At 38.2% G+C, this 14,026-nt stretch overlaps 1 protein-coding gene across 6 annotated transcripts in view; it reads right to left on the reverse strand.

The window, feature by feature from the left end:
• IFT88 (intraflagellar transport 88) overlaps window positions 1–14,026 on the reverse strand; it is a 129,816-nt gene that overhangs the window by 57,269 nt on the left and 58,521 nt on the right. For all 6 annotated transcript variants that reach the window (XM_029936988.1, XM_029936991.1, XM_029936993.1 and 3 more), the window contains one exon: window positions 3,491–3,590. In XM_029936988.1, coding sequence (XP_029792848.1) covers window positions 3,491–3,590 — 100 coding nt within the window. The remainder of the gene's footprint in view (window positions 1–3,490; window positions 3,591–14,026) is intronic.

Below are 14,026 nucleotides of genomic sequence, written 5' to 3' on the forward strand. Positions count from 1 at the left end.
GAGACTGTCATAACCAAACAGGGTATTTGGAATAGTCAGACACCTTGCATGAACAGTGAGTGAGTACTCAATCTAGAAATGCCTGAGAAATAACAAGAACAAAAAGTGGGGAAAGGCAATGGGTTTTCCTTCCTTCCTTCAAAATACATTTACTGAATAGAAAATGCTTGGCTTCTGGGCACTTTCTGCTCCTGGAGAGAGCTGAGTCCAACCAAACCCCAGCGTTCGCTTTTATCCTGCTCAAAAGCTGCTTGGCCTCAAATGGAGCCTCACATGAAGCACCGTTAAGTGTACAGACTCAATTTTTTTAAGGATAAACGATTTCAAAAATACTAAATTCTACATATTTAGGTTATAATATAAGTAATTATTCCTTTCAAGGTGTTTTTTCCCCTGAGAGAGCATGCACGTGCTCACACACGAGTGGGGGAGGGGCGGAAGGAGAGGGGGAGGGAGAGGGAGACTCCCAAGCAGGCTCCAAGCCCAGCGCAGAACCCAATGCAGGGCTCAGCCCTATGACCATGAGATCATGACCTGAGACAAAAATCACGAGTTGGATGCTCAACTCAGTCACTCAGGCGCCCCTCTATTCAAAGATTTTTGATGACTTTAAAGAAAATCACTGGATGTTTCTAGGCTACTAGTTCATAATTCCACAAAGAAGAAAAAAGACTCCAACATTATATGCTCACTTTTGCTATTCTCTTTCTCACTTATTTTCTTGGAAGGATCTTCTACAGAATTACCAAGAAGTCCCTAAAACGCACCTCGGAAATCACTGCTGCTTACGTTGTTCATCCTACAGAAGTTATCTCATTAAGTCTTCACACAACGTCCATGGCTATTAATGTAAAAGTCACTGCTATTCTGAATCTCTAAGTTTTATAGGATGCTTTTCACTATGAATAAGAATTGAGATGTTTTAAACTTTAGTTTTTAGACTGTATCAAAATAAATGTATGTGTTAATTTAAAATATAAGGCACATGAATAGGTGTAACTCATATATCCATTAAATTCTCAAAAGTAAAGTGTAGAGAGAAAACAATGTTTTCTGGTATTTATGAAGTCCAGAAATAGATTATCAAAAGCAAGTGAACAACAATAATTTAAAAAAATGGAATACTATAGTCGTAGCATTCATATGGTAGTTTACATGAGTCCTTTAAGAAACAGCTATTCATACTACAGTTAATAAAGTGTCTTAGGTGTGGTGCCTGGGTGGCTCAGTTGGTTAAGCATCTGGCTCTTTGTTTCGCCTCACGTAATGATCTAGCAAGTTCAAGCCCTGCACTGAGCTCTGCACTGGCAGCACAGAGCCTGCTTGGGATTCTTTCTCTCCCTCTGTCTCTCCCCCTCCTCCACCCACACTCTCTTTTTCTCTTAAAATAAAGAAAGAAAGAAAGAAAGAAAGAAAAATAAAGAAAACTTTTTAAGTGTCTTAGATTTTAAATTTATTCTTTATTAATTTGTGGCTCACTGGTAACAAAACTTTAAGACTACATGTAACACCAAATTATTCTCCCCCCAAAAGGTTACTATGAATTCAAACAATAAGTAAAATACAATGCAATCCTACTGTTTAAAATTACAGAAATATTTTGAACTTTAAAACATTCATTTAAAAACATCTGAGAGAAAAAAAATATTTCATATTTTAAATTTCTAAACTATTCTAAAATGCTATGTAACTATTCTAATAAAAGGAATATTCTCAGGATTTTTAGCTTTGAAATGGGTAGTTTTCAAAACTATTCGTTTACATGTTCAATGAATGTATAGCCAATACCTGTTTTTAATTTTTTTTTTAATGTAGACTCCATGCCCAATGTGGGGCTCAAACTCATGATCCTGAGATCAAAAGTCACATACTCTACCAACTGAGCCAGCTCAGCAACCCCCAATATTACTGTTTTAAAAACAAAATAGGTTATGGGGTGCCTGGATGGTTCAGCTGGTGGAGCATGTGACTCTTGATACCGGGGTTGTAAGTTTGAGTCCCATGTTGGGTGTGGAGATTACACAAAAACAAAAATCTTTAAAAATTAATTAATCAAAATAAAATTTTACATATCAATTCCTTTACAAGTGAAACTGATAAAAGTGCACCTAATAAAATTACATTTAGCTATAAATAGTAAAACAAATAATGAAAAAAAACATTGTTAATTTGGGTTGTGTTTTCTTTTCTCCCCCCACACACAATTAGGAAAATAGATATATCTCCATTTTGGCTTTCTTCCCTGACTGACGCCATCTAGCTACTAGTTTTTGCACTCCACTACATCTGTCCATACAGGATCACTGGCTTTCAGACCACACTACTTCATTTCATCTGCTTTAGGCTTTTTAATGGATTCCTTCTCTGTTACAAAGGTGACTACAAAACAACTATTATCACAAAGAACCATACTCTAAGATTTCAGCTTCTTAACTTAGCTACAGAATTATAACCTCATAATAGAAGGTATATGTTTTTCTCTTTTACTTCAATTGTAAATAAAGTAGTCCTTGCCAAATGATCTTTATGAGTTATGTCAACCTAATCGCTTTTAATCTAACAGTGTTCCTTTCAACTAATGTTTATTATACCCACCTCATCATACTTACAATATACAAACAAAAGAAACACAAAGTCAAAGCAGCAATGTTGAAAAGAAAGCAGAAATTACATTTTAAAAACATAAGTAAACTAATTAAAATCTTGAAAATGCAATGGAACACAAAACATTTATTATTTTTTTTTATTTTTTTATTTTTGAGAGACCGAGAGAGACAGCACGAGCAGGGGAGGGTCAGAGAGAGGGAGACACAGAATCTGAAGCAGGCTCCAGGCTCTGAGCTAGCTGTTAGCACAGAGCCCGACACGGGGCTTGAACCCACAAACCATGAGATTATGACCTGAGCCGAAGCCGGATGCTTAACTGACTAAGCCACCCAGGCGCCCCCACAAAACATTTTAAAGACTACTGAAGGGGGAGCACCCGTCCATCGTGGCCCAAGGCAGCAAGGTGGAGGTCATGCCAGTGAGCCCCTGGAGGCCTGTCACACTGTGCTTAGCCAGGGACCCTTGTAGGCCCAGTGCAGTGTTCCTGAGTAAACCAAATATACAAAACAGGGCACAGGACAGCTCTCTGTGAAGGAAGAAGCATCATGCTGCTAGTTGGGCTCTTGGCCTTTCCTGATTCTAAAACACCTTAGAGGTTTGGAGAACAGTCTAGAAACCTCTAGGGGAAAAGTTGATCTCTGGACTAGAATATGGTTTAGTCATTTAGGAACCATGCTTTATACGAAAAGTATTTGCACTGGGACAAACAGGACAAACAGGTCAAAATTAAAGTAATACTCTATTAATGGAAATTATGTTAACACAAATAAAAATACTACTCAACTTCAGAATAATCACAGATAATAATATCTAAAAATGGTTTCCCAATATTACTGCTTTGACCAATTAACATATAAAACATCTAAAACTTTAAAACACTTACTTGGTTAAAGTCCTTTTGTCTCAAGTATGTAATTGCTTTGTTTATTTCCAGATCATTTGCGAGCTCTACGTATTGAGAGGCTTTCACAACTTCAACACACCTATGATAGGAAGCAAAGAAAAAAGTTAGTTTGTTTTGGCATATTTATGTTGTTGGTGGCTTCTTAAATCTGACTTTTCTTTTTCTTAATTTTTTTTTTAACATTTATTTATTTTTGAGAGACAGAGACAGATCATGAGCGGGGGAGGGTCAGAGAGAGAGGGACACACAGAATCGGAAGCAGGCTCCAGGCTCCGAGCTGTCAGCACAGAGGCTGACGCAGGGCTCAAACCCATGAACTGCAAGATCATGACCTGAGCCGAAGTCGGATGCTTAACCGACTAAGCCACCCAGGCGCCCCTTAAATCTGACTTTTCAAAAAAATGTTAAAGTGTCCCCAGTGCTGTCTAAGGCCAAGCATTTGATTTCTTCCAACACAGGCAGTAAGTTACTAAATTCTTCAGCTCGAAACTGATTTTTAAATCTAACTTTTCACTTCTAATTATTTATGGTATTTTAAATAGAACTGGATTTATATCCAGAGTCTCATTTTTAACTTAACTACTAAAACAATTTTAATTTGAAACATATAAAAATATTTCTATGCATTTTTACATCTTATATGCTCTAGTGGTGAGAAAATTCTATAGACCTTGTAGAGTATGTTTCAATTTTGTGTCCAAACTTGACTATTGTAGATCTGTTCTCTAAAGGACATAGAACATTTGTTTTTAATTATGTATCAGGCATTGTATTAATTCCTTAATAAGCATTATCACACTTTATAGTTTTTTTTCATTTTTTGAGGGGGGAGACAGCACATGTGTACATGAGCAGGGGAGGGGCAGAGAGAGTGGGAACAAGAGAATCTCAAGCAGGCTCCACAATGTCAGCGCAGAGCCTGATGCAGGGCTCGGCCCCATGAACTGTGAGATCATGACCCGACCTGAAATCAAGAGCCAGATGCTTAACCAACTGAACCACCCAGGTGCCCCAGCATTATCACATTTAATCCTCACAACAACCCTGAAAGATAGGCATGCTCTCTGTGTTATAGATAGGAAAACAGAAGGTCTGAGATCACACAGCTAGAAAACTGTCAAGTAAAAATTTGAACCCAATTTTTATTGATAGCAAAACCCCCTTCACCAAGAATTTTTTAAAAATTGAGGTCAATTGAAATCAGTTTAGTGGATCATGAGCCTTAAAAAGAGAACCAAAAAAATATTAAAGGGCAATACATATAATGAGGGCAAGGATGGTTTCATGCAATGCATTTCTATAAACAATGTAAAATAAACTTCTGAGGTTCTGGTTCTGAGGTTCAAAGCCACTAGCCTGGACAAATAATTTAAAAACACTGAAGCATAAGATTCCTTTCTTCCAGCAGAATCTTTCATTCTATCTTTGACTTATAAAAGAGCATTTCTGCCGGCAGTGGAGGGAGAGGGCCTGAAGCCCTGCCTGTGCAGCCCCCTCTGTCCCCAGCCCCACCCCCAACAAAGGAGCCTGGAGATTTGGCTAATGAGACTGGGGGGGCTTCGATGATCTGGAAACCACTGACATTTGTTGAATGTCTACTAGATGTCAGACATTATATCCCAAATACACAGGAACTAAAAAAGGATAACAAACTATGGCTCATGGTCTTAAAGGGGACGCAGACCAGTAAATTAAGTTACAGTATAAAACTACGTAACAATAAGAACCATTATAATGGAATACAAGAATGCAGGGTGGAGACTTTAAACCAGACTGGGGAAGGGTATTCTAGAGATATCTACACTCAGTTTGAAACTCAGCTTCATATTGCTTACAAGAGACACACCTTAAATTAAGAACATGGAATTAGCGGGGTGCCTGGGTGGCTCAGTCGGTTAAGTGTCTGACTTCCGTTGAGGTCATGATCTCACGGTTCATGGGTTCGAGCCCCACGTTGGGCCCTGTGCTGACAGCTCAGAGCCTGAAGCCTGCTTCAGATTCTGTGTCTCCCTCTCTCCCTGCCCCTCCCCTACTCATGCTGTGTTTCTCACTGCCTCAATAATATAGAAACAAATTTTTTTAAAAAAAGAATTATTGAAAGTAAAGTGAAAATAAAAATACCACTAATCAAAAGAAGACAGACAATGTAAACTTTAAGGCAAGAAACATTATCAGAAGTAATAAAGAACATTTCTTAATGATAAAGGGCTTAATCCACCAGGAATACCCCTATTCTTTTTTTTTTAAATTTTTTTTTAATGCTTTTTATTTATTTTTGAGAGACAGAGAGAGACAGATCAAGCAGGGGAGGGTCAGAGAGAGAGGGACACACAGAATCCGAAACAGGCTCCAGGCTCTGAGCTAGCTGTCAGCACAGAGCCTGACGCGGGGCTCGAACCCACGAACCATGAGATCTGACCTGAGCCGAAGCCGGACGCTTAACTGACTGAGCCACCCAGGCGCCCCAGGAATACCCCTATTCTAAATCTTCATGCAATCAATAACATAACTTCCAAACAATATAAAGCAAAAGTTAATAATCTAAAAGAAGAAATAGAGAAATCTACAACTATAGTAAAAAACTTTTAACACACCTCTCTCGATAGCTAAAATAACCAAAAATCATTACGAATAAAATGACAAATTCCTTAAAAAATACACCTTATCAAAAGTAACACAAGAAGATCAAAATAATCTTAAACTTATTAAAAACAAGTAGAATCTGTTTAATAAAACCCTCCCTATCAGAAAAGTTTAAATGCTGATGGCTTTACTAGTAAATTCCTCCAATTGTTTAATAAAGAAATAATACCAATCTCATAAACTCCAGAGGGGGGGAAAATACCACAACTGAACTTGTGATATAAAGTCAGCTTAACCTTGTTAACAAAGTCAATGACATTATTTTTTGTTTTATTTTATTTATTTTTGAGAGACAGTGGGCGGGGGAGAGGCAGAGAGAGAGACAGAGACAGAGACAGAGAGACAGAGAGGAAGACAGAGACTGAAGCAGGCTCCATGCTACCAGCACAGAGCCTGATGCGGGGCTCAAACTTATGAGCTGTGAGATCATGACCTGAGCTGAAGTTGGATGCTCAATTGACTGAGTCACCCAGGCACCTCCAGAGACATTATTTTTAAATATACAAACCTCATCCTTCTCATTAATATGGATGTGAAAATCCTTAGCTAATGGTTAGCAAATCAAAACGATGCTGCATGCCATCATAAACATCTAACACTGGGGAGTAAATGTAACCAAAGACATGCAGATCTCCAAAATGTACGTTAAAAACAAAGTTACAAAGACCCAAATGGAGGAATGATTTGAAAAGTAAACATTTTAAAGATGTCACATCTCTCCAGCCTAATCATTAGATTTCAATGAAATCCCAATTATTTTTCCAGTAGGTCAAGAGATATGACAGACAAGCCACACACTAAAAGAAATTCTTTGAAAAACACTGTCCAGACTCTCACAAAGCCACTGTGCAGTACTGCCACCTCAGTGTCCATCTTGTTTGGCCATGTGGCCATGGGGACCGAAAACAGATCCTGGCCTCTAACACAAGTACATGCCCCCGACAGCAGCCTGCAGGGCACCAAGCAAACCTAGGCTCCTGACAGGACTTTCCCAAAGTCCTTGTAATAAAGTCTCCCCCACCTCCCAAGGCCTTCCCCTTGTGCACCCTCCGGCCTTCACCCCCATGAAGCTTACTGAAGACCTTCCTCTTTGGTTTGAATTGACCAATCTGGCCTTAGCCCATGAGCCCCAAAACACTCCACCCACACACCGTAATAAGGCATGTGCCCCAGGTCCTGCCCCTCTCTCTCCCAGTACCAAGTGGCCTCTCCAGGTGTGCTGTGTACTTCCTCTAGGGTCTGTAATAAACGTACCTCAGTTTCTGGTGGTCAAAAGTAATATTCTATTGTGTGGTTAGACCTCTACACAGCAATGAAAATGAACAATCCAGAGCTACATGCAACAACGCGGACAATAGCTACAAACATAGAATAAAAGACGCCAGGCCCAAAACAACAGGCATGGTACGAGACCACCTGTGTACTGTTTGAGTGCAAAACTCAATTACGGTGTTTAGGGACGCCTGGTTATGTGGTTAAAGTATGTAGAAAGGTTAGGAAGTGATTTACCATTTATATGGAGACATCTGTCACCCTTCGGAGTGGGAGGGGAAGGCTCTGGGACGGGCAAAGCGAAGCTTCTAAGGTGCTGACTACATTCTATTCTTTAAAGGTAATTTATTAAGCTATGTCACGACATGGGTGTTTGCTGTGTGATATTGAGCTGATGTTATTATTTTGTACAATTTTTATGTGCTTTATATTTCACAAGGTTAAAATTATTTTTAGCCCATATTAAATGAGTTAAAAAATATAGTAAGAATGACAGAATAATTTATAATGAAAAATCCAAATAATGCCAAGACTGAATTTTCCTTTCCTTTTTCTTTTTTTATTTAAATTTTTAAAAATTAAAAACAATTTTTTATATATATAGAGTGCTTAAGTGAGAGAGGGACAGAGGGAGAAAGAGGATTTTTTAAAATTTTATTTAAATCCAAGTTAGTTAACATATAAGGTAATAATGGCTTCAGGAGTAGAATTCAGTGATTCATCACTTACATAGAACACCCACAGCTCACCACAAGTGCCCTCTTTAGTGCCCATCACCCATTTAGCCCATCTGCCCACCCAACACCCCTCCAGCAATCCTCAGTTTGTTCTCTGAATTTAAGAGTCTCTTATGGTTTGCCTCCCTCTTGGTTTTTAACTTATTTTTTCCTTCCCTATCCCTATGTTCATGTTTTGTTTCTTAAATTCCACATGAGTGAAATCATATATTATCTTTCTCTAACTTATTTCACTTAGCATTATACACTCTAATTCCATCCATGTTGTTACAAATGGCAAGATATCATTCCTTTTGATCGTGGAGTAATAGTCCTGTCTGTGTGTGTGTGTGTGTGTGTTTGTGTGTGTGTGTGTGATTTCTGTATCCATGCATGCATCAGCTGATGGACATTTGGGCTCTCAGCTTGGCTATGTTGACCGTACTACTATAAACATTGGGGTGCATGTGCCCCTTCACATCAGCATTTTTGTATCCTTTGGATAAACACCTCAATGTGTAATTGCTGGGTCATAGGCTAGCTCTATTTTTAAATGTCTTGAGGAACCTCCATACTGTTTTCCAGAGTGACTGCATCAGTTTGCATTGCCACCAGCAGTGCAAGAGGGTTCCCCTCTCTCTACATCCTCGCCAACATGTTGTTAATTTGAGCCATGTTACAGGTGTGAGCGGTATTTCATTGTAGGTTTTTTTAAATTTGCATTTTCCTGATGATGAGTGATGTTGACCATCTTTTCATGCATCTGTTAGCCAACTGGATGTCTTCTTTGGAAAAGTGTTCATTCATGTCTTCGGTCCATTTTTTCACTGGATTGTTTTTTGGGTGTTGATTTGATAGATTTTGGATACTAACCCTTTATCTGATATGCTTTTTATAAATATCTTCTCCCATTCCATCAGTTGGCTTCTAGTTTTGTTAATGGTTCCCTTCACCATGCAGAAGCTTTTTATCTTGATGAGCTCCCAGAAGTTCATTTCTGCTTTTGTTTCCCTTGCCTCCAGAGACACATCTAGTGGAAGTTGCTGCAAAGTCAAAGAGGTTGTTACCTCTTTTCTTCTGTAGGATGATGGTGTCCTGTCTCACATTTAGGTTTTTCATCCATTTTGAGTTTATTTTTGTTATGGTATAAGAAAGTGGTCCAGATTCATTCTTCTGCAGGTCTCTGTCCAGTTTTCCCAACACCATTTGCTGAAGACACAAATATCCAACTGGATATTCTTTCTTGCTTTGTCAAAGATGTGACCATACATGTGGGTCTGTTTCTGGGTTCTCCCTTCTGCTCACTGATCTGTGCATCTGTTTCTGTGCCAGCACCATACCGTCTTGATGATCACAGGTTTGTAATACAATTTGAAGTGCAGAATTGTGATGCCTCCAGCTTTGGTTTTCTTTTTCAACATGACTTTGACTATTTGGGGTCTTTTCTGGTTCCAAACAAATTTTAAGATGGTTTGTTCTAGCTCTGTAAAGAATACTGGTATTATTTTGATAGGGATTGCACTGAAGGTACAGATTGCTTTGGTAGTATCAACATTTTAACAGTATTTGTTCTAATCCACGAGCATGAATGCTTCACATTTTTTTTATGTCTTCTTCAATTTCTTATACAAGCTTTCTATAGTTTTCAGTATACACATCATTTACGTCTTTGGTTATGTTTATTCCTAGGTATTTATGGTTTTTGGTGAATTGTAAAGGAGATCAATTCCTTGGTTTCCTTTTCTGCTGCTTCATTACTGATGTATAGAAATGGAACTGGTTTCTGCACGTTGATTTTTTTATCCTGCGACTCTGCTAAATTCATTATCAGTTCTAGAATTGTTTTAGTGTAGTCTTTTGAGTTTTCCAAAAGGAAAAACAAGATTTTCACTTTGTGAAGAGTGAAAGTTTGACTTCTTCCTTGCCAATCTGTATGCTTTTTCTTTCTTTTTGTCTGACTGCTGACACTAGGACTTCCAGCACTATGTGAAACAACAGTGGTGAGAGTGGACTTCCCTGTTGTGTTCCTGATCTCAGGGGGAAAGCTCTCAGTTTTCCCCATTGAGGATGATATTAGCTGTGGGTCTTTTGTACGTGGCCTTTATGATATTGAGGTATGTTCTTTCTATGCCTACTTTCTTGAAGGTTTCTATCAAGAAAAGATGCTGTATTTTGTTAAATGCTTTTTCTGCATCTATGAAGAGGTTCATATGGTTCTTATCCTTTATTAATGTGATTATTACACTGATTGATTTGCAGATATTAAACCAGCCCTGCAGCCCAGGAATAAACTCCACTTGATCATGATGAATAATTCTTTTAATGTATTGTTGGATTCGGTTTGCTAGTATTTTATTGAGAATTTTTGCATCCATGTTCATCAGGGAGATTGGTCTGTAGTTCTCCTTTTTAGTGGGGACTTTGGTTTTGGAATCAATAATGCTGGTCTTGTAGAATGAGTTTGGATGTTTCCCTTCCCTTTATATTTTTTGGAATAGCTTCAAAAGAATAGGTGTTAATTTTTCCTTAAATGTTTGGTAGAATTCCCCTGGAAAGCTGTCTGGCTCTGGACTCCTGTTTGTTGGGAGAGTTTTCATTACTGATTCAATTTCTTCACTGGTATGGCTCTGTTCAAATTTTTTATTTCTTCCTGATTTAGTTTTGGTAGTTTTATGTTTCTAGGAATTTGTCCATTTCTTCCAGATTGCCCAATTTATTGGTATATAATTACTCTTAATCTCTTATTTGTATTTCTGCACTGTTGGTTGTGATCTCTGCTTTCACTCATGATTTATATGGGTCCTTTCCTTCTTCTTTTTAATAAATCTGGCTAGGGGTTTATCGGTTTTGTTAATTTTTTCAAAGATCCAGATCCTGGTTTCATTGATATGGTTTGTTTGGTTGGTTGGTTGTTTTGCTTTTGTTTTGTTTTGTTTTTTGGCTATCATTGGTTTCTGCTCCAATCTTTATTATTTTCCTTCTTCTGCTGTTTTGGGGTTTTACTTGCTGTTAGTTTTCCAGCTCTTTTAGGCGTAAGGTTAAGTTGTATATTTGGGACATTTCTTCCTTCTTTAGGAAGGCCAGGAATGCTATATACTTCCCTCTCATGACTGCCTTTGCTGCCTCCCAGAGGTTTTGGACGGTCATGTTTTGATTTTCACCGGCTTCCATGTACTTTTTCATTTCATCTTTAATTTCTTGGTTAACCTATTCATTCTTTAGTAAAATGCTCTTTAATCTAAAAGTATTTATGGTCCTTCCAAATTTTTTCTTGTGGTTGGTTTCTAGTTTCACAGTGTTGTACTCTGAAAATATGCAAGGTATGATCTCAATCTTTTTGTACTTGTTGAGGGCTGATTTATGTCCCAGGAAGTGATCTATTCTAGAGAATGTCCCATGCGCACTCGCGAAGAATGTATATATTGCTACATTAGGATGAGATGTTCTGAATACATCTGTTAAGTCCATCTGGTGCAGTGTGTCATTTAAAGCCACTGTTTCCTTGATTTTATGCTTAGGTGATCTGTCCACTGCTGTACGTGGGCTGTTAAAGTCCCTACTATTATGGTATTATTATCAATGAGTGTCTTTATGTTTGTGATTAATTGACTTATATGTTTGGGTTTTCCATGTTGGGGGCATAAATATTTACAACTGTTAGACCTTATTGGTGGATAGACCCCTCAATTATGAGACATGATAGAATGCCCTTCTTCATCTCTTGTTACCGTCTTTGTTTTAAAATCTAGTTTGTCTGGGGGTACCGAGGTGGCTCGGTTAGTTCAGTATCCAACTTTGGCTCAGATTATGATCTCACAGTTCATGAGTTCAAGCCCTGCATTGGGCTTGCTGCCATTAGTGCAGAGCCCACTCTGGATTCACTGTTCCCCTCTCTCCCTGACCCACCCCTGCTTGCTCTCTCTCTCAAAAATAAATAAACATTAAAATCTAGTTTGTCTGATAGAAGTATGGCTACTCCAGCTTTCTTGTGATGTCCATTAACATGATAAATGGTTCCTTATCCCCTTACTTTCAATCTCCAGGTGTCTTTAGATCTAAAATGAGTCTCTTGTAGGCAGCATATAGATGGGTCTTGGGTTTGTTTTGTTTTGTTTTGTTTTAATACATTCTGATATTCTATGTCTTTTGATTGGAGCATTTAGTCCACTTACATTTAGAGTGATTATTGAAAAATAAGAATTTAGTGCCATAGTGTTGCTTACAGAGTTGGGAGTTTCTCGTGATGTTCTCTGGTCCTTTCTAGTCTTTGTTGCTGTTGGTCTTTTTTGTTTTGTTTTGTTTTTCCTCCACTCAATTAGTCCCCTTAAAATTTCTTGCAGGGCTGGTTTAGTGATCACGAACTCCTTTCATTTTTGTTTGTCTGGCAATCTCTTTCATCGAGAGAGAGACAGTCTTAAAGCAGGCTCCATGCTCAGTGTAGAGACTGAAACAGGGCTCAATCCCAGCTCTGGGATTGTCATCTGAGTCGAAATCATGAGTCAGACGCTCAACTAAAAGAGCCACCCAGGTGCCCTGCAATCACTTTTTTTAAATAGCCACATTAATATCATTTTTTAAAAAGTCTTTACTGTAAATCAGCTTCAAAAAGCTAGGTCTGAATGACTAGAAAAATAAGTCTTTACTGGTTCCCCTTTACTGAATAATTTAAAATAAAATACAAGGAACTGCCACTAGGTCTAAGGGAAACAGAAGACTCTATACTGAGTTCTGTTTTGATGATATAATTTAAATATTATTCAAATGGAACAGAAATCAGATAGCTTAAATGTTTTTTTGTTTAATTTCAAGTCTTAAAAATTATCCAAACATTGAGCAGATGTTGTTTATATCTTAAAAAGCCTCTTCTTTAATATTTCACATAGAAGAAGACATATGAAGAAAGTGTGACATGGAGAAAGTATGACACCTACAAATAACCATTATAGAATGTTTTCCTACCTATAAAGCATCTTCTAACCCCATTCAGAAGCTCTGATGTTGACGGTAAAGAGCGCTGCCCTGCATTTAAAAATCTACTTTTACATTTTTTATATATTAGATAAATAAATATGCACATAGGTTTTGTATGTATATAACCACATAAAATGTACACATATATGCATACATGTCCACTTGCACATACACATATGTAGTAAAGTTTCTGAAAAATATTATGTAAGCTTTACATATTTCTTCAAAGTTACTAGAAACATGGGCTTTCACGTAACCTGAGCTCTGGTAAATTTTTTTTTAAATTGCCAAGTTCTAGCTACGGAAATGAACACCTACCTAGTTAACACATAAGAAAATGTGACTTAATCCATTTTAAGTTACAAATGAAATCTTTAAAATACTGAATTATAACAAGCATGATAAGAAGTATATTATGAACACTATGCTTGTTGGTGAAAACTACTTATATTAGTTTTATATTGGAGGATCAATGTCAGCAAAATGGTGGCAAAGGAATTTCTAGTACCTGTACCCTCCCAGAAATATCAATTTTAAGATCTATCCATACTTAAAAATACTTTCATAAGAGCTAAGGATTCTAGGTGAGGGGTTACACCACCTGGGTAAAGGTGAGATACAAGAAAAGATGCACTGAGGATAGATTCCCACACCCTCTTCACCTTTCCTCCGAGCCCAGACAGCTCAGCAGGGAGAAAGGGAGCCTCTCTGCGAGAGTAAAGTAAGTGTCTGACTTCACCACAGACGCCAGTCCAGCCTGCCCCAGCACTGGGTGACTCTCACTGCCCTTATTGGCTCCTGGCAGGCTCCTGCGAGCCCAGGCCCCTGCCTGCCTTGGTGCCTGTGGGACTCTACATCCTTTGGTGGCTCCTTGGTAGTACCTAAGAGACCAGGCTGCCAGCTTGCCCCAGAG

The sequence above is a fragment of the Suricata suricatta genome, chromosome 4 (genome assembly GCF_006229205.1).
Source record: "Suricata suricatta isolate VVHF042 chromosome 4, meerkat_22Aug2017_6uvM2_HiC, whole genome shotgun sequence".
In the NCBI taxonomy this organism is placed as follows: Eukaryota; Metazoa; Chordata; class Mammalia; order Carnivora; family Herpestidae; genus Suricata; species Suricata suricatta.